This window comes from Tauraco erythrolophus, chromosome 1 (genome assembly GCF_009769465.1).
Source record: "Tauraco erythrolophus isolate bTauEry1 chromosome 1, bTauEry1.pri, whole genome shotgun sequence".
NCBI lineage: Eukaryota > Metazoa > Chordata > Aves > Musophagiformes > Musophagidae > Tauraco > Tauraco erythrolophus.
The window spans coordinates 113,413,344-113,438,046 of NC_141465.1; the positions used below are offsets into that span (position 1 = coordinate 113,413,344).

General features: G+C 42.2%; 1 protein-coding gene across 3 annotated transcripts in view; it reads right to left on the bottom strand.

Moving 5' to 3' along the window:
* PAN3 (poly(A) specific ribonuclease subunit PAN3) overlaps positions 1-21,789 on the bottom strand; it is an 85,383-nt gene extending 63,594 nt beyond the window's left edge. For 2 of the 3 annotated variants that reach the window (XM_086621252.1, XM_086621246.1), the window contains exons 1-2: positions 21,366-21,789; positions 8,379-8,500 (exon numbers count right to left, since the gene is read on the bottom strand). In XM_086621252.1, coding sequence (XP_086477378.1) covers positions 8,379-8,500; positions 21,366-21,789 — 546 coding nt within the window. Of the gene's footprint in view, positions 1-8,378; positions 8,501-15,596; positions 15,738-21,365 lie in introns of all 3 variants that reach the window. The other variant, XM_086621238.1, reaches the window with a different exon arrangement.
* Between the last annotated feature and the right edge of the window lie 2,914 nt (positions 21,790-24,703).

The following is a 24,703-nucleotide window of genomic DNA, read 5'->3' on the forward strand; positions in this document are numbered from 1 at the left end:
AGAATCTTGCCCAAGTTCAAGGATGCTCATCCTTCTCCTCATCATCACAGAACAAGAATACATGAAAATAAATAATTTCTGGATTATAGTAGCTCAACTACCCATACATCATATACCCTTCCTGAGTGAGCAATAGAAAGAAGTTAAATATTTTTTCACAAGTATTTAAAAAGTATCCCTATTACACATCTTTTCATGGCATTTGATACATCCACACTGATCCTTATAAAAGGAAGTGGTTTAGGAAGGCATTTCCTAAACAGAACCTTTCAGAGAAGAAGAGAGAGAAAAGACTTGTACAGAATTTGCCCAGGCGTAGATAAAAATAGTGTTAATATCTAATTAAAACACTTAGATTTTCATAATAATTCTAATGCAAAAGGTTATGGTCTGTTGGAACAAGGATAAATATGATACCGAGATCATCATATTTGGGTTGGTATCAAAGATGGTTAAGTATATGGCTTAAACTTGGAACCAAGCCCTTTTGTGCCATCAATACTCTACCTCTCCAGCTACAGTAGTTAAACATTCAATCAACAGACCTGTCATGTGAATAAGTGACTGTGACGATGAAAATCGGTGCTGATATGATCACTAAAAACATACAGTGTGCGCAAGGGAGACAACAGATTGCAACAGAACACACTGTTCAGGATTCTGAAAGCACAGTGCAAACAAGCCTATGAATATCAACTGTGTTTTTTACAAAGTCAAGTCTTGTTCAAGGTGCAAACATATTTTACACGAACCAGGATTCTGAGAAACCAAAGATGCTCTCGTTGATCTTGGCCAGCTCTTGCTTTAGCTTTAGCAAGAGCTTGTAAACTGTACCTTGAATAAGGTTAAAAATCTCCACTTCACCACTTGCTTTCAAGAATTTTTCATTTCACTCACTTTTATTACACATGCACAAGTTTCTTACCTTAACATTATTCATAGAAGTCCTGCAGGTAATCAGTAAAGGATTTTTAAACTGTTTTAATATTAAAATTTCTACCACACCTCAAAGTATTTAGTCTTAATGAAGGTTATTCCTGTATTATTCCTGTATCTGATTTTTACCAAGTCAGGCTGAAAACATCTTGAAAGAAAAAAAAAAAAAAAAAAAGAAAACCTAGTACTATTTATTCGTGCTTTCCGGAAGGCAGTTTTTATTTTAAATAACACTTCTCCATCTCTTCTAATGGTGATGAACTATTTTTCATACAAATTCAATTTCAAGCAAAATGCAATCACAAGAACCTCAAGCCCAAAAGATGAAAGCTCCAGAAAGGTAAGAGCAACCATTAATAGGAGAAGAAAATGAACTATTTATTCCTATTAAGCCTGCCAGGCAAGGCAGGCATACATATATGAGAGCTTCAGACTTTTTTAGTACATCATGACTTTCACTATACGTAAGTTAATATAGAAAGACAACTTTGTCACAACCAAGTGCCACACTAATGTCACCGAGTTCCATACAAACTCCTTTTCTTTGCCTGCCTATTGCTATGATTTACTGAGGTTCTTCAAGCACTAGTTAAAATTCAACTAGGCTGACTGGCATACATCCTGCCTCCCTCCCTTTAAAGGAATTAAAAAGTTGTTTCTGTTCACTTCTCAAAAGAAAGCTACAGCAGAACAAAACTGTCACATTCATCCCTGTCCAAGGATTTAACCTGAAGCTTCAGCTTAAAGTTCTTCCACTGTTGAACCTCCACCAGTAACAAATTACAGGCTTTTTAATTTCACGGAAAAACTGAGGAAAACTTTTTGAGAATACTGTGTAAATTCCTGAACATTCAAGCAATTAAGTTACAGGAAGAGAGTAAGCTCATTCAGAAGTTTTTACTTTCCTCGAGCACCAGGATTAATCAAAGTAACTTATCTCCTCTTAGGGAAAGACCGTGTGAAAAGTTTCTGTGCCAAAAATGAAGCTTTTGTCAAAGTGAATTGTCATCCTTCCTAGATGTAGGATAATCTATTGAGTACTAACGTTTCCTATTCAGGACAGCTGCAAGTTAAAGTCTTTTTTAAAAAAGTATTATTTTCACCCAGTCTTTAAGACAACCCTGATAGCAGATGAACAGCATCACTGCAAAAATAATTTCCATATTAGGTTTCTATTTTAATAGTAATTTTGAGGATTAGATACTTTTCATAGACAGTGTGGGAAGGGACCTCTGGAGTCTGACTGGTCCAGCTCATCTGCTTGAGCAGGGCAAGCTACAGTTGGTTGCCCAGGACTACATCCAGACAGCCCATGGGCAACCTGTGCCAGTGCTTGGTCACCCTCACAGTGAAAGAGAGTTTCCTGATGTTCAGGAGGACCCTTCTGTGTTTCAGTTTGTGCCCTTTACCTCTGGTCCTGTCACTGGGCACCACTGAAAAGAGTCTGACTCCATCTTCTTTGCACCTTCCCTTCAGGTATTCACACACAAGGACAAGATTCCCCTGAGCCTTCTCTTCCCCAGACTGAATAGTCCCAGCTCTCTCAGCCTTTCCTCACAGGAGAGATGCTTCAGTCTCCTCATCATCTTTGTGGCCCTTTGCTGGACTCTCTCCAGTATGTCCATGTGTCTCAGGTACCGAGAAGCCCAACACTCCAGGTGTGACTTCGCCAGTGCTGAGCAGAGGGGAAGGATCACCTCCCTTGATCTGTTTGCAATGCTTTACCTAATGCAGCCCAGGACACCATTCACCTTCTTTTCAATACTTCCTTGGTGCAACATGCCAGGAAGAGAAGGGTTACAAGAAATATTCCCACCTTCTAAAGGTATACACCACCTTGCCTCCACCTTTCAGTGTTCAGTAGCAAAACTCAGAATTATAGCTGCACTTAGGACAAGTTTGGTTTGCTTTCATCTCCCTTCACTAAAGTATATAGTTACAAAATTCTCATCAAGATAGAGGATGAACAAAGCTTTGCTGCACACAATTAGATCTGATTTTGCATAGCTTATGTTACAGGACTTATCTTAAGTGAGGGTTTTTACTTTCTTCTTTACCATTTCTTTTCGCCAAAATACAAAAGAGATGGCATTTGTTCCCTCTGTCTCCATATGCCTCGCCCTAACTGAGAAAACAAGCATTTTTCTCAGGTTCATTCCTGTGCTAAGCCTGTTATCTCAAAATATTTTGTAGTATGTCACAAGCTATTCTCCTCATCTTAATACTGTTCTACTGGAACTATATTTCAGAAAATTTCTTTGTCATTTTTAGCATAATGTTAATCGGACTATAAAAGAAGTCATCCTGCAAAAGAATGACTTGTCACAACCAAACAAATCGTTGGTTAGTTGTCAGGTTCTGTGGCCTACAAAGGGTGATACCTTTTGCTTTCTTTCCTAAACAATCCAAAACTTGTCTTTGACAGCGATTTGGCACCATCTACATCGTGTTCCATTCACAACCGTTTGAACTAAAGCAACTGGATTCCTTCAGAAAGCATTGTATAAACAACTGCATAATTTTATATTTAAAATAGCACGTCTGTAGTTCCACTCAGCTCTCAACAGTTAAAAATTGAAGACATTTACAAGCTTCTGTGCTATAAGGAGAGTTTTATTACTCGACTCTTGGCAGATGCAGCAATGGGAACAAAGGTTTTTGTGTTTATTCAGCTGTGAGGCTTTGAAGCAAGCAAGGTCTCTACTTCTCAGGCTTTTGAAGAACACTTAGTATACCAACATTAGCATGGTGAAAGTAAGCAAGACCGATTCTTCTCCATTGCTTGGCCTTGACAACTTTAATACTGAAGACTGCTAGGTCCTTTTTTATTTTGATTAGAGTGATTTAATTGGACAGCTGTGATTCTTACTTTCTACATAACCTGCAGCCCAATGGAAGCCATGTAGTTATAAATGTCATTCTATCAAAATAAGGAAAACTGGATTTCTGTGAAGTAAGATACATGAAGACGCCTTCTACTGTTTTGTGCTCTTACAACCAAATTGCTCAATTCTAGTATGATATTAGAAGTTTTAACATCAAGGTACTCCTCTGCCTCATCCTGCTATAAATTCCTCCAGATCATTCACATATTCTTTTACCATCCCAACATAATACTGCTAAAGCTCCTTCCTGCACCACCTGTATCTTGGATCAAGCCACAAGTTAGTCAAGGGGCAGCACTAATGCCAGAGGAACACAGGCACCAGCTAGCCAAGTGGCACACACAGAGTGACTGAGCAAACAGTCAAGCATCAGAGGCATCCTGGCCAGCCAGCTCCTGCCTCCTCACTGCTGGGAAAGCCAAAAGCAAGGAGCTGCTTCTCGAACCACACCTCTGACTGTCTCTTGGCTGCTGCTACACCAAAAAGAAAAAGAACAGCTTTGAGGACAGCATGCAGCCTGTGGGCCATGTGTTGTGCAGGCCTACTCTTATTAGAGAAAGGGAAAACAGAAAATATATGCCTTGATAAGCTGGAGGCCAATACTGCTAATGTAGTATATGAAAGCACATGCAGATTCAGGGAAGAAAAGACACATAAACCAAAACTGTATTATAGGAAAATGCAAACCAATGAGGAAAGGAGACTATTAACAATAGGAAATTAGTTAGCAACAACAGAAGAAGCCAATAGGGGCTAATGAAAGGTTGGCAAACTTTACAGTAAAGACCTTTGAGCTAAGAGGAGTGGGAGGATGAGGCAGAGAGGTATTTTTCAGAAAGGAAGGAAAAACAAGTATTAGAGCCATGGCCACTTCAAAAATCCTGCCTCTTCCGAACTGTACCAAGGATTTATCCTCTTTTTTTCTCCTGCAAACTGAGCATTGCCAATAATTGCGTCTTCATCACTAATCTAACCCCAATGAGATGTTCTAGATCTTGTAAAATATTCAACAAATACAAATGCAATCTCAGTCAGAAATATCTGTTCTGCAGAAACGTTCGCCACTAGTCACCTAACATTATTTACAATCAAAGCAGCACATCCCCTACCTCAATTCATCACGATAAAATCCACTTTTACTTCCCTTCCTTTAGCTGCTTACTTAGCACCATAACACACGTTATGCCCTGCAGACAAAAACATGACGATTGCAAAGTTTGGATATAGCTTTGCTTCGGGCAATTTGGCTCCATTACATATGCATTATGATAATCCCAATACACACAATCACGTACTCTTCAACAAACCCCAGTTTTATTTACTGCACATGACAAGCACATTCTGGAGATTAATTAGGAATAGTCAAGATGACTCACCTATTGAATCCCTGGTGATTCTGTTGGAAGTTATCTAGTGAATAAAGCATGGGCTGCAGAGAGATTCTCATGGTAAAAGGAAATGAGTGTCACCCAGAACAAACTTGCTCTATTACTATCTTTGCCAGACTGAGGCCAGTTAAGCAACTTGAATCTAGCTTTCTACAGGCGGTCACTAACTCTGTTCCTCACCTTCCAGCTGTACAGGTTAATTTCAAAAACTCTTGAGGTCTCTAGTTTGCCAGCACTGGGCAGGGAGGGTGTGTGGTGGGTTTGTCTAATTGCCATCCTTTTTCTTCCCATGTCTCTATAAAATGCAGACTACTTTCTTCTTTCCTAAGGAACGCATTCCACAGTTGGATACAATCATCGTAACCTGCACAGGAAAGTGCACTGCCAACTAACGGTCCTCACAAGAAGGATGTGAGCAGTATGCAGGAGTAAGGCATGGAACTGTAAGATGAACACTTAATTGACTATCAAACAGATGCTCATTACACATGCACTACACATCTTGTGTCCTGAATAAGTCCCACTTACAATTTTCCCAGTTAAAAAAATTATACAATGTTATGAGGAATACAACTCAAAATATACCCTCAAGGCTGCATCAGCAACCTAAACTTCACATTTCTTAACATCTAACTGTATCTTACTAGCGTTTTTCTAGCAGTGTGTTTATTCGCACGTTTGTGCAATTTCCCAGTTTTCAAAAACAAGTTGAAAAAGTTTCCTCGTATTGCATCACTGATGCATCTATTTGCAAACTGCACAGATCTACCAGAGATGGTTAAGTAACTCATAGATGGAACTGATGTTTTCACCTGCACAAGCAAAATTCACAGGCTAATGAGATATTTTACAGAAGACTTCTGATGTCTCATCAATGGCAGAACACTAAATTTCCAGTGTCTTTAGTTTGATTCAAGGATCTGGAGAGAAATAGGCACATGGATTTGTTCTCTCCACCCTGCTGTGCCCCAGCTTTGCATTATGCCAACTTGCTGCTTTGTTCCAATTTCTGTGCATTGCACTTGTGCAATTCCAGTTTCCATTCTGCGAGTGTCCCACCAACACCACCTCTCAGCTCGTCCCTTTGCTCCGTCTTTCCTAGTTCCTTATTTGCTTGTCTTCAGCTCAGTTTCTCTAAGCCCACAGCATACGTCTCTTTTCCCTTATACACCCCTCTGCTCCAATTAACACAGATGCAGCTCTCTTTTTCATTAAATACAGATCCACTTCCTCACTGCTTCAATCTGAAGTGGAAGAAAAGGAAAGAGGGAAAGGAAGCAGATCAGCATTCCTGCTAGGAGTTCAGGCAAGGCGTAGATTAGGCCAGAGCTGTAACTGCAAGAATGTACTCAAGCTGGAACATGCCAATGCAGGCTGTATCTTTGTAAAATTATCTAACATCTAGGAAGTCTCCAGTAGGTCTATATAAATCAGTTGTGCAAAGGTTTAATCAAATGACAAAATCTGGGTAAATTTTCATAGAGAGAGCAGAAGGTATATCCTTGACACAACCACCAATCTATCAGATTTAAAATCTCCATTCCAAACCATAAAGCATTAGTATTAAAGTAAAAGTCACTATAGATTTTTTCCCTCGCCTTGTTCTCCAAATGGCTGAATGACATGGAGAAACACATTTCAAGTGACTAAACTTTGTCAGTATGGACTTAATTTACAAGCTGACACACAACCAAAACAGACAGCATTACCAGCTTTATCTATGCAAACAAGAACTTAAATTACATGATTCAAAGGTAAAAAAAAAAAATCAATATAAGAAAGCTTTTTAAACTGTAGTTTAATGCCTGTAAGCACTGTCTCAACACTAATGAAATCCTTCCTCCGAAGTAATTTTCCTCAGCCTCCAATGGGTAAGAGGCACATCAATTTCTTCTCTTTTCTCAAAGAGAAACACAATGCCTTGATTGTAATCTCACAAACATTAGTAAAGTGTTTAAAAATCCTATGAGCATTCATGTTAGATGCATGCCTTATTGCCCTTCTAGAAGAAAGAGTTATAATTAAAATTTGATGTTTAGAAAGACACCAGTGTTGCTGTAGAATACAGTTTAAGGAGACAAAACATGACTTCGCACTAGAAGGATAAAATTATTATGCCAGCGATACCAAAACTGTACGTACAATAAAGCAAAAATCATCTAACTTCCATCTTCAATAGGACACTTTGGGATCAGAGGTTAAAATTTTTCTTTTCAAATCATGCATCACTGTCAGTAATAAACATTTCCATAGTTTTGCAATTTTGTTGAACAAGAAAATCCAGCCTTCTTGAAAACATGCAGTAAAACAAGAAAAAAGGGAACACACCTAATTATTTCCCACCTTTTGCTGAGTTATTTTTCAATCCATAATACAGCCACAACTGAGATCAAAGTAAGATCATAAGGAGAGTTTCCTTGATATAAAAGAAGAGAGTTGTTGTCAGGACTCAGTCCGAACTGTTTGACTTGTGCTCTCTTTCATTTACCAGAAACCAGTTTGTTAAACCTCTAAGTACAGGGAGAGACAATCTTCTTTTCAGCTTTTAAAACACATAACAGTTTGAGGGAGTTATTATAGTATTTCATGTGTTAAATCAATAGATACTCATTTAGATTTCAAGTATGGCAGCCTTTTGCTGTAAGTTTTGCATAATACTACCTACACAATAAATTCGACTTTCATCCAAGTTCCTATGCCAACATCTACAGAACACTATAAATACAAGAAAACATTTCAGAAGATTTAAATGTTAATTCAGCGTCACTGAACACCACCAGAGACAGAGTTTACAAATTCTGAAATTTTTCAGGTTTGACAGTTCACGTTTTGCTTCAGTGACTTTTGATCTTTGAAATGTTTCAAAATCTAATTTTTCTATATTTAGTAAAAGGCTACCAAAATTAGCAGAGTCTAAAAAGAAATCTAGGAACATAGAGTTAATTTATGTGGCAAAGCCCAACACAACAGCTCAGATAAGTGCCAATAAAAACAGACTAATTTTAAAGCAATGATATTGTTTCAGTTCCATTTGCAAGATTAAAGCGAGTGTAAACCCTACAAGATGACACACAGCAGAAGGCTCCATTTTTCCTGCCTCTTGAACAGTTTTCCCTTCTTGGTGTAATGCCAGCCAGAACTAAGGAAATACTATACAATTCACTATTACCTGCATCATGGGATACTTTGTTTCAGCAGGACTTCCAAATCCATTAACGCCAATGAAGCTGCTGCTGAAGTAGGAATCTGTGAGACTAGCATCAGCTAACCCACTGCTGTCTATTCCAGGAACTAAAAGAAAAAAAGAAAAGTGTTTCAGAAAATTAGTTTACCACGGGTTTATTTGCTATTCTCTCTTACATATTTTTTTTGGCAGGAGGGTAGAACAGGAAAAGGTTGGTAATACTGTATTTCAAGCCTATCCAACTAAGAACATATTAGTGGACAGAATGAAAAAGAAACTGTATGAAAGAGGCTGCTGAATGACAGCGAACGCAGCATGAAGTTAGAGCACAAATACAGAAAGAAGCAGAAAAGTGAAAAGCTTTGACAGAAATGATGAGGAGTTTGAACTTGAGAAACAAGAATAACGAGGCAAGTAACGATATCAGAAAGAAAATAAATCAACTAAAAAAACCTAGAAGGCAAGCTTATTTTTTTAAAAAAAAACAACTACTGTATTCTTGCCTACACTTCTTGGAAATATATCTGTCAAGTAGAGTTTTTACCTAGATGAACTAGTTCTTTTAAAGGGTAACACACAAAAAAAATGTACATTTAAAAATACCTCAAGTTCTTTCACACAAAGCACAAACATTTTAAAAGCTTCCTCAAGAGTGTAAGACTATTTTCATTATCTCATACCTCATAAAGTGGCAACAACTTTATGAAATGTGGCCAAAAAACTCTTTTGGACTAAAAGCAAGTGTGAAGGATGTAAGAGAAATTAATCCCCTGTCTAGAAAAAAGGGCCTTGAGATTCAGCACAGTACTCTAACCACAAACAAATTAATTCAGTACTATGAGACTACAGAAAACAACAAGAAGCAGCCATAATTAACACAAAACAGTCAAGCAGGTATTACTTCGATAATAAACAAAAAAAATAAATTGAGTTTACAACAGCATGCAAGATGCAGTTCAGGTTAAGTTTCTGCAAAAACACCCACAGCAAATTATAAAGACACTAATCAGTATGGCCAGGCCACTGCAAGCCAACAGGCATGAGTAATTGGTAGCTCCAAGGTAGGAAGGCACCCATCCAACTCCAAAGAACATCCTGTACCAAACTATCCGACTTGAACTTCTGGGAGGACTCGAAGCCAGCTGGTGACACCTGGAAACAACTTTCTGATCCTAATCTTCAAAGGAAATAAAATGCAACTTCGTGGCAGAGCTAAAGGAATGCAGATTATGACACCTCAAATTTAATCAGAATGGGAATTTTTCCCTCCAAAAGAGACTACATAATCTGGTGAGCCACAGGAAACAGCAAAAGTGCAAAAGTCAGATGAAATCATAGGAAGGACTGAAGAGGAGAATGACTGACAGCACCCATACTACAGACAGATGGAAACTGCCCAGCTGCACTCCCCGAGACTGGAGCTGTATGAACTGGCCAACTAGAGGTAACACCAACAGAACCTGAAATGAAGAGCTCTGTGTGTAGAAGATCAAATAAACTGAATACCTAAGTGGCAACACAGATCAGCTTTGCAAGCAAAAAAAAACCACTTCAAGTACTGCTGCCAAATCTAAAACATTGTTTGTATACTCTGCAGGACTATGAAACTTTAAAGATGCTAACTACTAATGAATTGCAAAATGATTGTTTTTTTAAAGTTTTAAAAGTTAAGAGAATAGGAAAATAAGATTCCCTCCACTATCTGTGCCCTAGATCCTCCTTCACAATTTCAAAGGAGCAACCATATAGACTTCAAAAGTCCTCTTGCTACAGCCCTAGAAAAGACATAGCTTTCAAGATTTGTCTTTTAAATGCCTGTCCCTCTTTTGCCTTCATTTGAGAAATTTACATTCAAAAGCCTAGGAAAAGTGTTTTATGGTTGAACCACTGTATTGGGGCAAATATTAATGCCTGCACTAATGCCAACTCCTGTCTCATCCTACCCGCTACAGACAGTCCATAACTCATGCTGTGAAGGTTAGCATTTTGACATAATCGTTTTCTGGCATCACGGAAAATACTAGGACTCGTTCATACAAGAAAATGAAAAGACTGAAAATCCATGTTTTATTGTAAGTAATTTCAGTCTAGTTTGTCCAAAAATTATTCAGGGTTCACACTGTGTTTTCTATTTTTCTTTATTTTAAAAAATGCATTTCCAATATAGCTTTCTCTGCCTGCATTTCAGCCATTATCAAAAACTGCTGCAGTTACATCTTGACTGCAAAAGACCAAGAAAAACTGCTTAATTTCCAGGGACAACTGTCATTTCAAGGTACACTATATAATTTCAGCAGCATATCTGCTATTTCATCTTATAGTTCTGTCAGAAACCGCAGATTCTATCCAATTTTTAACATAGTACCAAGTGACTCCCTCAGATTACACCATCAGCTTTACAAATCCTTCAGCCTCTGTTGAAGAATTAAGAAACAGCCAATTCTTTCTGCTTCTTCCACTGTTCCTCACTATGCTAGGGTCAACATTGAGAACCCATGTACCTTCATTTCTCTGTTGGACACATACAGTTAATGCACAAAAACCTTAAAACTGGAAAGAGGTGAGTGAAGGCTTGCTAGTTTTGCCACATTCAGCAGTGAGGCATGTGAAGAACCTCTTCAGTTTGAAGAAACCCCAGAACCGACCTCCAATAACTCCAGACAGCTGGTACAGCTGCAGTCACCCATAATCCAAACAAAGCTCTGGAGCATATGGCAGTAGCCTGGATAGGGCACAAATACAGCACCAAGTGCTCTGCTCCTAGTCTGGCTGAAGCATCCTCAGTGTCAGGCAGCTCGAGCTGCAAGCAGGAGCAGGGTTTAGGCAGCAATTTCAAAGCTGAGAAAGTCTGAAGACGTTGCTGGGAATGACAAAGTTGATTCTTCACACTGCTGCCTTTCTACTGCTGGTATTTGCTATGCAAGCCTGTCCAAACCTAAAGTTTAGGTTAAAGCTGATCAAAGTTACAATTCAGGCTTTCTATTGGCACACTGATATCTAACTAGCCACTCCAGATAGCAAAAGCTGCTCCAGACTCTAGCTGCATGAGGATCATCTCTCTACTGAATTGTAATGGTTTGGCCGTACCAATCAGCCTCCTTGTGCTGTTACTACAAATTGCCACACTTCAGTGCTGATCCACCTTTGTACCACTCAGTCCTACTGGTACCATAGCAATTTCAGAATGGCTTTCAACAACAAGGCTTTCTACTGTCCTCTCAAAAATGGTCTAGAAACACACCTCTAGCTGAGGTATGAAGAACACAAGAAAACATATTCAGCAGGAACAATCAAAAGAAAACCATCAGAAGTAAGCTCAGTGGAGCAGAGGGCAGTTTTCTTGGCAGTAGCTCATATTTGGAACAGAAAGCTACAAGTGGTAAGTAACTATCACCTTCAAAAGAAAACTCAACACTAGTTTCCTTAAACTAACTTCCCTATAGTAACAAGCAAAAAAATTAAGGCCAACAGAAAAGATGCAGCTTACCTAGGTACAAAGCAAAAAAAAAAAATTCATTCCTGCATTTCCTATAGAACTGAAAAAACAGTGTTCATTACGTACTCCATTTCTGTTCAAAGGAGGATATTCAGGTGTTACAGTGATGAAAGCTCAGCAAATACCTGAACAGTCAAGGCAGATTTACTATATTTGGCACCTCGCCTTCTCCCCATGAGAAGGTGGCTTTTATTCTCCTTCTACCGAACATGTGGCAAATCATAATTTCTCACTTGCTTCTGGAAGACCATGGCATAGTTCAGAGCATGAAAAAAAGGAAAGTGGTTTATCTTAAGCAATCCACAGCAGAAGGTCTTCAGAAGTGGGCACACTTTATCACATAAGCAGTGTGATATAAAAAGCCTCAGAAGTCTAAACTGGAAAGAGAAGATCTTAGTCCTTATAAACTTTTGTTCTCCTGTGTTTATTAATTTACATCATCTCATGCGTTTATTAATTTACATCAGACCCTGCGTTCGATTTGTCCATCCGGATCTTTCCTATATAACAATTGCAAACACTTCCAAAACTCTGCACACAATGCTGTTAGAATGGCAAATAGAAGGTTTATATCTTTTCTCTTTTAAAGCATTGATTATAACTTTTGCTAAGTAAGTTTAGACAATTTTAGGAAAGTCTTGAACTGGCCATTTTTGTCAAAGGAACATGCCTTTCTGTTGTGTAACAGCACTTATCCACACATCAAAGTTACGTATGTTTTCAACAGGCTCTTCCTTGGAGAGAAGCAACAACTTCCTTATGAAAGGAGAAAGGTTGACTAGGCAGGTCTGAGAAAAGATGGATGCGCGAGGGAACAACTAGGAATCCATTGGGGAAAAAAAATGCTAACATATTACATAAGCGCACATGTGAAAACAATAAGAAATTTCTAAATCCCATCAATATTAAAGCCAGAATTTATATCCCAGATATTCTGGAACAAAACTAAATAAAACATCTTGAGAAATTCAGAAGATGTTTTCTACTTTTTACACATGTTATCTAATAATTTTTTGCTTGGTGAGTAACACTGCAGCTTAATGTGATAACTGCAATTAAAAATAAATATCTTCTTATATAATTCTTCTCCCACAGAATTTTAGCAGAAAGTAGGCTTCCCATCAGATGCAGGCACCAAAGAGGAAAAAAAAACCCAACAGATAGTTATTTTTGCCTTACTTATTACAAAGACATTTTTCAGGAACAAAGGATCTCATCACAGCTTAAGTGCTTGAGTACTACTGTGATGAACTCAACACACATGCTTCACCAGAACAGGTGGGCTTCACTTGGGTTTAGTTTAATGTTCATCTTGCATAATACTAGCGCTACCTGAACACTAACTCTAATACTATCTGAAAAGATGGCGTTCCGGATATTTTCATTCTAATGTTTCAGTAACCAGTAAACAAATACTGTAATATCCTATACTGCTTCTTTTATGAACTTAGTATCAGCACCGATCATCTCAGACACTGTTCTTAATATAAAAAAGGATCCTTTACCATAACGTGATATATTGCCCAAAAAATGAATGGGCTAAAGTAAGATCACAGCAGATTTCTGTTGACATATTTTTCAAAACAACAATTTAAAGATTTCTGATGAGGTAATAAAATATGGATTGAAGCAATGCCTTTTGCTATTATCACTACTTTAAAAAAAAAAATCATACTACAATCATTTTTATGCTGGGAAAAAAAAAGTATATATAGAGAGAGGTAATCTTGATTTAACTCCTAGTACAGCAACAGTACAGGCACTTTTCACCTCAACACAGCTTGGTACACTGACTCGTAGCTTCATTGCACACATGTGTACGCAAAGGACAAGGTGTTATCTCAGTTAGATATAAAGCAGTAAATACTACAACACCATACCTCCAGTGGAATTTTACACTAAGACAGCTCTCCTAATATCGATACAAGAACAACAAAACTTTTATACAAAGCCTGTCTCTGGCAAGTTGTTTAAGACTTATGTCATTTTAGTCTCCTAATATCGAGATATCTATCCTAATATCGAGACAAGAACAAAACTTTTAAACAAAGCCTGTCTCTGGCAAGTTAAGACTTATGTCCTTTTAGTCTCCTAGAAGCACTGAGGTGTCATGAGGAGCTTATGCTTGTCCTACTTTGTTCTGCACTGGCATGTTTGTATCAGGAAATAACCACCTGTGTGAGGTGCTAGCCTCACCTGTACACCTCTAACAGCTCACAAGCACTAAACATACTAATATGTGCATCTCAGCGTTACTTGCTCCACATTGCCACTTCTGTTGCAACTTGTTAGGGAAAGTGGATTCTCCGGTGTTCTTACGTCTCTCTCGCTTAATGCAATGTTTTTGAAACACAGACTAGGAATCACAGAAACAGAGACAACAAAGAAAGTGAACTACACCCCCAGGCACGAGAGGCAAAAGTAAAAGCACACGCCTGGGTTAGGATGCCGGGACAGAGAGTGCAGTTGGAGGGCAGACAGCACAAACGAACCGAGCTGGCTGAAAGGCAGACAGGAAGCAAAACAGTTTGGGAAATGCTGTCTTATTTACAAACACTCCCACTAGGCAATGAGATATTCATTGGCAAGGAAAGGAAAACAGCAATCTTTATCATAATACTAAATGACCAGCTGCCTTTTCATTTTTATAATTTATCTCGCATATCAGAGAAGCATCTGATAAAGACTGAAAAAAAGGATAGGTGCCATCCTTTTTCACTGTAAAAATCCTGGAACAGAGTCTAGAGCAGCAGGACTCCTCATCATGGATCAAGTCCAAAAACACAGTGATAATACAAATTAAAATTGATATCTTTTGAAAAGATCTCCAGAACTACCCCGTTATCAGAAACGGCAATTTAAAGTAATGCAACTACTTAATATCAAAGCTTTCAGAGCAAACCCTCTCCAAAAGCTTTCAAAGTTCCTAATATATTGTATCAAATTACTCAATAACTACATCAAATTTCTCAAAGGGCACGTTTAAGCTTTTGTTTTTAATAGCGTCTCTGTACCTAAAACTCCTCTTTTTTTTTTTTAACATAAACACTTGTATGAAACGTGTGCAGATAACCTGAACAGAACATTAGGATGTTTTTCACAGAAGTGGAGGAGAAATCATAAAAGAAAGGTCTTCCTGCCAACTGCATCAGCATTACACCAACTGGAGCTGATGGAGTCTACCCACAGACTACTGCATGTCACATAACCAACATGACAACAACTCGTACAATGCACGTCTCTACTCTCACTTTTGTATGTTTGTACTTTGTTCTAAATGTCTGTTCTCAAATTAAAAAAAAAAAGGCCAGGAGTAAAAGGCTGTTAGGAAGCAAATTATAAAATACAAATACATTCCAAGCACAAAATAGCTTTGAAGATCAAACAAAACAATCACATAATCAGAACTTGTTTAACTCCTGAAAGACTGATGGAATGAACACACGCGCACATACACACAGAGCATGATCTACTCCAACTCATCTCCAATACACAGTGATTCACCACACCACTTTTTTGGCAGTGTAATGCATTATATCTTTACTAGAAAGCAACAGATCAGGAAAACATCAGCCACATCAGCTTACTATCTAAATCCCTTCACTGATCCCATTTTCATCATCTGCCTCAAGACAAAATTATTTTTTCTGCTTTTGAGGTTCTACAGAAAAGCTTCTGCCTGTGTTTATCACCCCATCCTCACTTACCATTTGTCCACTTCTCTCGCAGCAGTCTAAATTTGCTTCTAGGTGGTTCCTTACACATGGAACTCTTTCTGAGCTGGTCCCCAAGGTCACTATTTTCTGGGCATTCAAATCCTTCTTGAAGACCCACTCCTACAGTGACACCTACAAAAAATCAGTTATCTAATACCTGCTAGATAAAAACTAAATGGGGATGCTCTGTATCTTAAAAAACATTATCAAAAGTTCAAATTGTTATGGTATAGCATATAGAGTCTGCTCACATAATGTAACTATCCACCACACACATTCCTTTTCATCTTTGTCTTTGAAGCAGGAAAACAATTACAACAGTAATAGTGCTTTCTTTGCATTCTTCAATACCCAACACATGGTGGGTACTACCAGAAACAAATAATTACCAGCACTCCTCAGGTATCTGTAATTACTGTGGAATATTTGGACTTCGAATTATTTCCCACACCATAAGGAAAACCCACAAAGTATATAAAAAGATACAATCAGTTTCAAAGCCAATTAATAGTGCTGTGGGTTTTTTTTGTTTCATATGCTAAAATTGCCCTTCAAAATCCCACATAACTGCAGATTGATACATTTTTCCTTCTCTCCTTTCTTTTGCCTTAGTGCCCCCCAATAATTTTCTTCCCCATTTCACTTCCATATGAAACACGTAAAAACAAAAAGAAAATCCATGTCTATCATTTCCCGATTTCCGGAGTTGACATATGAGACAAAAAGCAATTAAGTGAATTCAGTAATTTTCATTCTCTCTCATGCATCTCTAACTGGCTATTGTTTTTACTCTTCAATTCTCAAACATCTATAACAGTCTCCAAATGTCTCTTCAATTCTCAGAACTGTCTCCCCATTTCTTAAAAATATTCAGAGCAAAACAAGATGAAAATTGTATCAACTCCTGGAAAAGACACCAGGAAAATTAAAAGGTGAAAAATCTCTCTAAAAAGAAAACTCAGGTATACAACAATTAATACAGCATAGTTTTCAAAAAGCACAAACAGATTTGGAAAAAGGATTCTCACCCCTACACCTTAACTATAATACCTATTTTCTGTATGCAAGCACAGAAGAAACAAACACAGGAAAAGTGACCAGTATGTGACATACCACAACTATATTTATATTTAAAAGTTTGAGATAACTGTCTGTTTCAAAAACTTCAAGCTATAAATACTGAAATGCTACCAAAGATAAGAAAAATCCATATTTAGAATAATCCTGACCATTGTTTCATTGCTTTAAGAAGTATAATTCAACAGATTACCTTTCATCTCTGTTTTGCTGAATAGCTTATCTTTCCATTTTTTTCTATATCCACTGCTTCATTTTATTTAAAAAGGAATGGATAGGTAAAGATTTTGAAAAGGATAAAACTTGCAAATTTAAAGGTCTTTCCTCCAAGCCTAGCCTACTGAGGGATTTCACAAAACCTAAGCTGTAATGCTCCCTAAGCTAACCACCAAGCGATTGCATACAGAGTTGCCAAAGCGATGGCCACTATCCACCGCTGCTATGACTGGCCACATAACGTAAGCGGCAGCCATAAACGCTTTTATTAGGCTATCCTAACGCAACCCAAGCCACGATGTCCCTTTCCACCTTCTCACAGGCTGGCAACAAAGCCTATCCGCAGACAGGTTTTCTCAGTAGCTGTGGACAAACAGCACGAGGCTGCTCACAGAAATATCACAGGCACCTGACAGAAACCCAGGACTATATTTCCACTACAGATTTCCCAGGAGAACTTTGAGAAAGGCTTTCTGGAAGAGAACCAGATGACAAGGTCTCACTAGGAGAGGGTAAGCCTTTGGAATGGGGATGTCGGGCAGCAGCACTGCTGCCGCGGCCAGCTCCTCCGCGGCCAGCAGCACTCACTCACCCACCCACCGCTGCTGCTGCCACCACCAGGTCTGCAGAGCACCTGGAGCCCGCAGCAGAGCACCTCTGCCTTTTGGTCGTGTTTACAGAAATCAAAGCCAAGATGAAACAGCGAGTCCTATGTGTCATGTACTTTATGGCAAAAAGCGGGTTGGAAGTTAGCAAATGCTTAGAGCCTTGTATCTATTAACACATAATATGACATCTACGTGCAAAAGAGTATCTCATGTGTTAAACTACTCAAAAGCCAACAAACACAACTGCAGTTGCCTGTGCAACTTTAACTTGTCCAACTTAGGTATAGACACGATACATTTTAGCCCCACGATGACATTTTTTCTCTAGACCCTCCCTCAAGCAGCATTAAGAAGGGACAGTGCCCTAGGAAAGAGCCAGCAGCGTGCAAAGCACGCTGCCAGTTTGCTTCTTACAGAAGCTGGAAAGTGCCAGAGAGCATCTATACAAGAGGAGAAATTGTTCATGCTATTATGCCCCCTACCCACCTCCCCCTGGGCTATTCCTTAAAACCCTACTAATCAATCCTATCTTTTCCCCTAAATGCCAAGCAGTAGTCATTTCCCCACCTGTGCTCCTTCTACAGCCTTCTCAGATGCGGTGCTGCCGCCACTGCTGCTCACTGGGCTGACACGTGGGATACACATCTATTAGAAAAGCACCATGTGCGGATTTTGGCAGCTAACAAATCTGGAGGAAACTTATTTTTTTTTCTTCTCCAGAGGTCCTATATGAAAAGGACTAATTTATTAATTTTTTAAAAATCAAACTTTAGATGGGTAACACCAACTACGTTTCCTATTTTGTAGGCAGTCAGCTGGCCACCTTGCATACAGAAGGTGAACCATGCAGAAGGCTGAGCACTCACAGCTCCGGGGGAAGAAGTGGGAATGGTGCTTTGAACACATGTGCTCCAAATGTCAAGCAGTCTGAGAGCAGGAGACAGCAGTGCTAGCTTCCGAAAACAGGCAGAGCTCATCGACATGGTCAGTCTCATTTCCCAAGGACATAAAAAGCCACAGTCAGACCAAAGCCACATTTAGCCCCCTACCTCACCTCTGACACTGGACGGCTGCAGATATGTGGGGACAAAGCATAAGCATGAGGTAAGGATAAAGCAGGATTTCCCAGCAGGCTCTCAGCCATATGTAGGAGAAGATGAGTCTGACTGAGAGATTATTTTTTTGCATTTAATAATCTGAAGCAGAGTTTTCTTCCAAGAATATCTGATCACTTCCGGAATCCCTGTCAGATGTTAACATCCAAAACATCTATGGCACAGAATAGCTTAGCCACACACTTCAGGAGAAACTTCTGTGGTTAGCTCTGAGGATGTCACCTGCTCATTCCACTTCATACCCTCATATTGAAATACTTCTGTGCTGGAGTCTTCCTTGTATTTTCACTGTTCATCTTCTTATCACTCAACATTCCTATCACCTGTGTTGTGAAAATAAGTTGGTATTTGGGAAGCCTTTGTGATTACCACAGAAAAACCTATAAGTAAATTAATAATCCCGTACTCAAAGCAGGATTAGAGTAACACACATATTAGAATGAGGCACTGACCCACTTTTAACAATAAATAGGACTACATAGTTAATTAGTCAATGAGTACTATCTGCTCCGTGCACTGAATGAGGCTGAGGTCCAGTGAGGAAGGAGGAAGAGAAGGTGGCATCCACGGCCACATAACTGAAGACTACCAAATACTTTTGAATTAAGGAATACAATCGGTGTGACTGTACAGGCAGGTGATTTTTGGCAATTTCCAATGTCATATTCTTAAACTCAGAACTTTGTTATTTAATACAATTTTGTGTATTGCTTCCTAAATTCATAGAAATAAAACTTTCATTCCACCCATTTGGAAATCATACTGTTAACATCACCAGTCATCAGCAAGGTAAGGATTTTAGACACTAGCTTGTCACTACTTACACTGATCAACCTCAGATTTTGAACAACTATTTTCCTTATTTGTTTCACAAACGCATACGAAAGCAAGAGAGCTTAGAAGCAAGACCGGGCCCACTCCTTGACTCTTCAACTTAAATTTCTCTCCTTTCCCTTACCCTTTTTTTCTAGTTAGTCACCTCCCTGCAAGATCTTCTACCACTCCGAGCTTTTGCCTCCTATAACTTCAAGTAAGTTGGCTTTCCCAGCAGGTAATCATCAATAACACTGGAGTGGGTTTGTCCATTCTCAGTACCCTCAGAACGGGAGCAACTGCAGAGAGCTCTACGTAGTTTTAAACCTCTGACACATTCAATAGAAGCAAGCTTTTCAAATAATACAACTGCTCAGCAGTATCAGTCTCTGAGCACACACAAATTCTGACTTTTTTCCTTAGATTTAGGGCTTGGGCAAATTTTGGAACTCTTTCGCGCAAGAACAGCCTCCACACAGGAGCTTTTACTCCTCCAACCCAAATTACGCACCCTCTTCCCAAGCCTGAATGCTCCAGTTTAATAGATTTTAGTTAATTCCTTTTGTAAGGGGAAGAAGTGTATTTTGTGCCTAGCTCTGTCTGAAAGAAAAATGAACAAAGACAAACTTATTGCTGCTGAGTCTCTCCAAGATATTTCTACTTGTAAAAAAAATAAATGAAAGGCAAGAAAGACTCAAGCTTTAACAATCAAAGTTTGACAAAATTACCAAATCTGAAAATAGTGTCCTTTAATAGAAAGCATTAAGCAATTTGATATTATAGGCTCCTCCTAGAAGGGTAGACATGACAGTGCTGCGTTAACGAAAGACACTGACAAGCTACCAGCTACAGAGAAAATACTGCTCAGTGGCACAAGCTCACCACACCTGGAAAAACAGCAGCTCCTGAAACACATATCAAGCGCTAAAAAGCTACACCCAGGACATTCAGCATGGTTGCACCTTAGTTTCAGAAAAGGTATAGCTGTGACCATTTAGTAGTTGAGTCACTTAACATAAACAAATACCAGGTTTACGACAGAAATCAATAATGCAACCAAGCTTACTATACTCATTTAAAGGGGCACGACTTTTCTGAAGGAGCATTGTTTCCTAGCCGCCAAGCGCTGCTTCACCTATAAACGGAACGGTTATTAAAATCAGTTTGCTGCAAGCACCATCTAACTATGGGACCGCACACCAGGAAGATGCGTAACCGACCAGTAACAGCAACGCTGCTCTGCACGGCACACAGGCAATCTGAACTCTCACCATCTGAGAAGCGGCTGCGTATAAATGCTGAAGAAGCCTCAGGGAAAAAAAAAAGAAAATTAGACGCAATTTCTGCTCGCAGTAGCAGACAACGTAGAGATATATATCGTTATTTGCATTTTTTAAAACGTAATATTTCAGCTGGAACATTTAAAACTTCCAAGAGCTGAAACTCAGCAATAAGTTGTTTGGAGGAGCCCATCCAAGGGTACTACTCTGGAAAGCGCTGCCTCCCTGCTCCTCCCGGCAACCTGCACGGAGCCTAGCGCTGAAGCGATCGAAGGGCAGAGGCAGCTCCCCGGGTGCCCTCCAAAGCCAGCCGGGGGGAGCCTCTTCCCGCACACACCTGCCCGCTCCTTCCCACCGGTACCGGCCGGGTCCCCTCTACCTGCCTCACGCGGGGCGGCCCCAGCCCCGGCCCGCCCCGGACCACCGCGGCGCCCAGCACCGGCCGAACCCGGGGGCATGGCAGTGGGGCGGGGAGGCCGGGAGGGCGGCCCGGGGTCCCCCGCCACCACCACGGCTGTTGTTATTTGTTTCCGGTAGCACCACAGCGTGTCGGGGAGCAAGAACGACGCGCCGCCCGCCCCCTGCCGCCCCGCTCCCGGCAGCGCCCCCGCCCCACCCCACCCCACCCCCGGGCCGCCCCGCCGCACTCACTCGCCAGCCGCGGGCCTTCCAGCCCCCCGCCGCCGCCGCCGCCGCCTCCGCCTCCCGCCCCCAGCTCGGCTTTCTTAGGCCCCACCACCGCCGCCGGGCCCGGGCTGGCTCCGTGCGGAGGGTAGCCAGGCCCGGCGGCGGCGGCCGGGGAGATGCCGAGCGGGAGCCCGCCGAGAGCGGCGGCGGGCCCCGGGCCGGCGGGGGCGGCGCCGGGCTCCTCATGCAGGAACTGGCACTCCTCGCCGTAGAAGCAGGTCTTGTCCTTGGCGTAGTAACGGCAGAACTTCAGCTTCACGGCGCCGCCGCCGCCGCAGCCGGCCCCCGCCCCGCCGGCCGCCGGCCCCGCCACGCCGACCCCCGCCGCCAGCGGCGGCGGCCCCACCACCGGCGACGGCGACGAGCAGGGCAGGCCGCTGCTGTTCATGGCAACCGCCCCGCCGCCGCCGCCGGGGTCGGCACCATGGGGAAGGAGGGCGGGAGGGAGGGGGCGGGGAGGGGGAAGGGGCGCGGGAACCGCCGTCACCCCGGGCTCCGGCTCCGGAAGGGGGAGGAGGGGGCGACTCCGCGCCTCTTAAAGGGGCCGCGCGGCCCGCGGCGGGGGCGGCGGCGCCTCCTCCTCAGTGGTCCCGGCGCTCCGGGTTGTTTATGCCATTTTCCTCTTCCTGAGCGGCCGCACGGGCGCGCCTGCGCCGGCGCGGGGCATGCTGGGTAGCGCCGCGGGCCGCCGAGCCGGGGTCGGGGCTGGGGACGGGGGCGATGGCGATGGGAGCCGCCGGTGGGAGCGGTCGGAAGAGCGGCGGGCGGGAGCCTCGCAGCCTCAGGCGGTCAAGCGCGGTGTCCGGCGGGGTGAGGGCGGCCGGGGACGGCGCGGAGCGAGCCGGCTGTCCAGCCGCCTCGGCTGGGTTCGCGCAGGCGGGCGTTAGCCGTCCCGCGCCGCGCCCGCCGGCTCTCGGGCGGACGGCGGCCGTAGCGCCCGTGGCGGAGCGGCGAACGGCAGGTGCAGGCGACCCCCCGCCTCCCGCTTGTGCCCGCGGGCCGGGACCGGGCAGAGCCCAAGCCCGCGGCCGCTCGGCTCCCGTGCTCTCTCCGTTGGGCTGGTTCCCTGGCGTTCTGCCTCTCGCGGGGTGGAGCCAGCAGGATCTCGAACGATTCCCCCCAGAAAGTCCTGGCGCTCTTTGCTGCTGAAAAACACGGCAGCTCCTTCGCTTTTTCCCTGCCTGCTGACGTAACGGGAATGCAGCCTGGGGGATTCTCCCTCTCCAAGAGTGGAATCTGGCTGGCTGTTTTTAGGGGGATGTTTGAAGTGTTTTCCCCTGAGCCTGGAGAATTTTGTTAGGTGAATTTTCAGTGACTCACTTGCAAAGCTACTCAAGATTTAATTTTTTTTCCCCCTCAATCAAATTGTTGACATAGCTTGGGGTGCAATCGCCGAAATAATGTATATAATAGTGGATAAACCATCATATATTAAAGTGCACTTGACATGTTGGTAAGAAAAACATTTACTGTAGAAATAAGTTTACTTTTGTCTATCATAGTCTTCTCTTATTAAAAACAAACAAAAAAAGAAAATCAGGGCCAGCCTCCAAGATGCTTTGCTAGTTTTTGAAAAAAAAGAAATGAGTGAGCTTTTAAATGTCACATTGGAACAAATCAAAGTCTTTCTTCCTTATAGAAAGTCATAGAATCATAGAATGGTTAGGGCTGGAAGGGACCTTCAAAGGTCATCTAGTCCAACCCCCCTGCAAGGAACAGGGATATCTCCAACTAGATCAGGTTGCTCAGGGCCTCGTCCAACCTGGCCTTGAATGTCTCCAGGGATGGAGCATCCACCACCTCTCTGGGCAACCTGTTCCAGTGTTCTACCACTCTCATGGTAAAAAATTTTTTCCTAATATCCAATCTGAATCTACCTCCCTCTATTTTAAAACCATTACCCCTTGTCCTATCACAACAGGCCCTCCTGAACAGCCTCTCCCCATCTTTCTTGTAGGCCCCCTTGAGGTACTGGAAGACCGCTATAAGGTCACCCCGGAGCCTCCTCTTCTCCAGGCTGAACAGCCCCAACTCTTTCAGCCTGTCCTCACAGGAAAGGTGCTCCAGCCCTCTTATCATCTTCGTGGCCCTCCTCTGGACCCTCTCCAACTGGTCCATGTCCTTCTTATGTTGGGGGCTCCAGAACTGGACGCAGTACTCCAGGTGAGGTCTCACGAGGGCAGAGTAGAGGGGGAGAATCACCTCTCTCGACCTGCTGGCCACGCTCCTCTTGATGCAGCCCAGGATGCGGTTGGCCTTCTGGGCCGCAAGAGCACATTGCTGGCTCATATTGAGCTTCTTGTCCACCAGTACTCCCAAGTCCTTCTCCTCAGGGCTGCTCTCGATCCATTCTCCGCCCAGTCTGTATTTGTGCCTATCTTGAAAGACTTCAAGAAGTAAGCATGCCTTAAACTGAAAACAACTGAAAAACGAATGTTTTTGCAGTAGGAAGTGTGGCTTCTCCAAACTTATGAACCAGCTGAGGAGAAGAAGGTTGTTGCTCTGCAAAAAAAAAGGTTAGACACAAAACTAGACAAGAGCAAGGCTACATGAGTCAGGACTCGAGTTCTAGCCTGGTATCCCAAGAAAACAGGATGAAGGGTGTAATCTCTGTCATTCCCAAACAATTTTCAGCCGTTTGCTTCGTTTCAACTGTATGGTGAAAATCTCACAGCTTCTGTGTTCCTGCAAGTTTAGAAGAGTAAGCAAAAGGGTGGAAAGACCCTGTTGATATCGCCATTAAAACCTGAGTAGGAGCTCAGACACAAACTGCAGGAGATTCCACAGGGAAGGCCTCGTAAACACCTCGACCGTGGGAAATGTTTCGGTCCCAACTTATGGCACCTTAGATAACCAAAATCGGTGTAGTACACGGATCAGAGGTGGTCGCAGCTGCTCTAGCTGAGGTGCCCACAGCACTACTTAGTTGTATATCACTCAGTCCCCTGGCATTGGTGTTATGTCTCTGAGGGGTGAAACCAAGGGCTTCCTGGCACTGTGAGCTGTTGCAGCTACACACAGGTGCACACAGGTCACACTTCCCTTGGCTGCTGCAGTGAGGAAAGCGCGTTATTTTCTCTCCCTCTATCCTGCTCATCTGTGCCCTGGGAAGACGCCGGTGCAGGCAGAGGTCTCAGGCAGATGGGGCCTTTGGGGTGCATGGGTTCACAGAGGGGAATGGGTGGTGGAAGATGCTACGCTGAGATAATGTCAGGCATGGGGAAAAGAAGAACTCAATATCACCTGCTAAAGCCCTGTTATCAGCAGTCTGTTTACCACCTCTTATTCCTGGCTTGATGTCC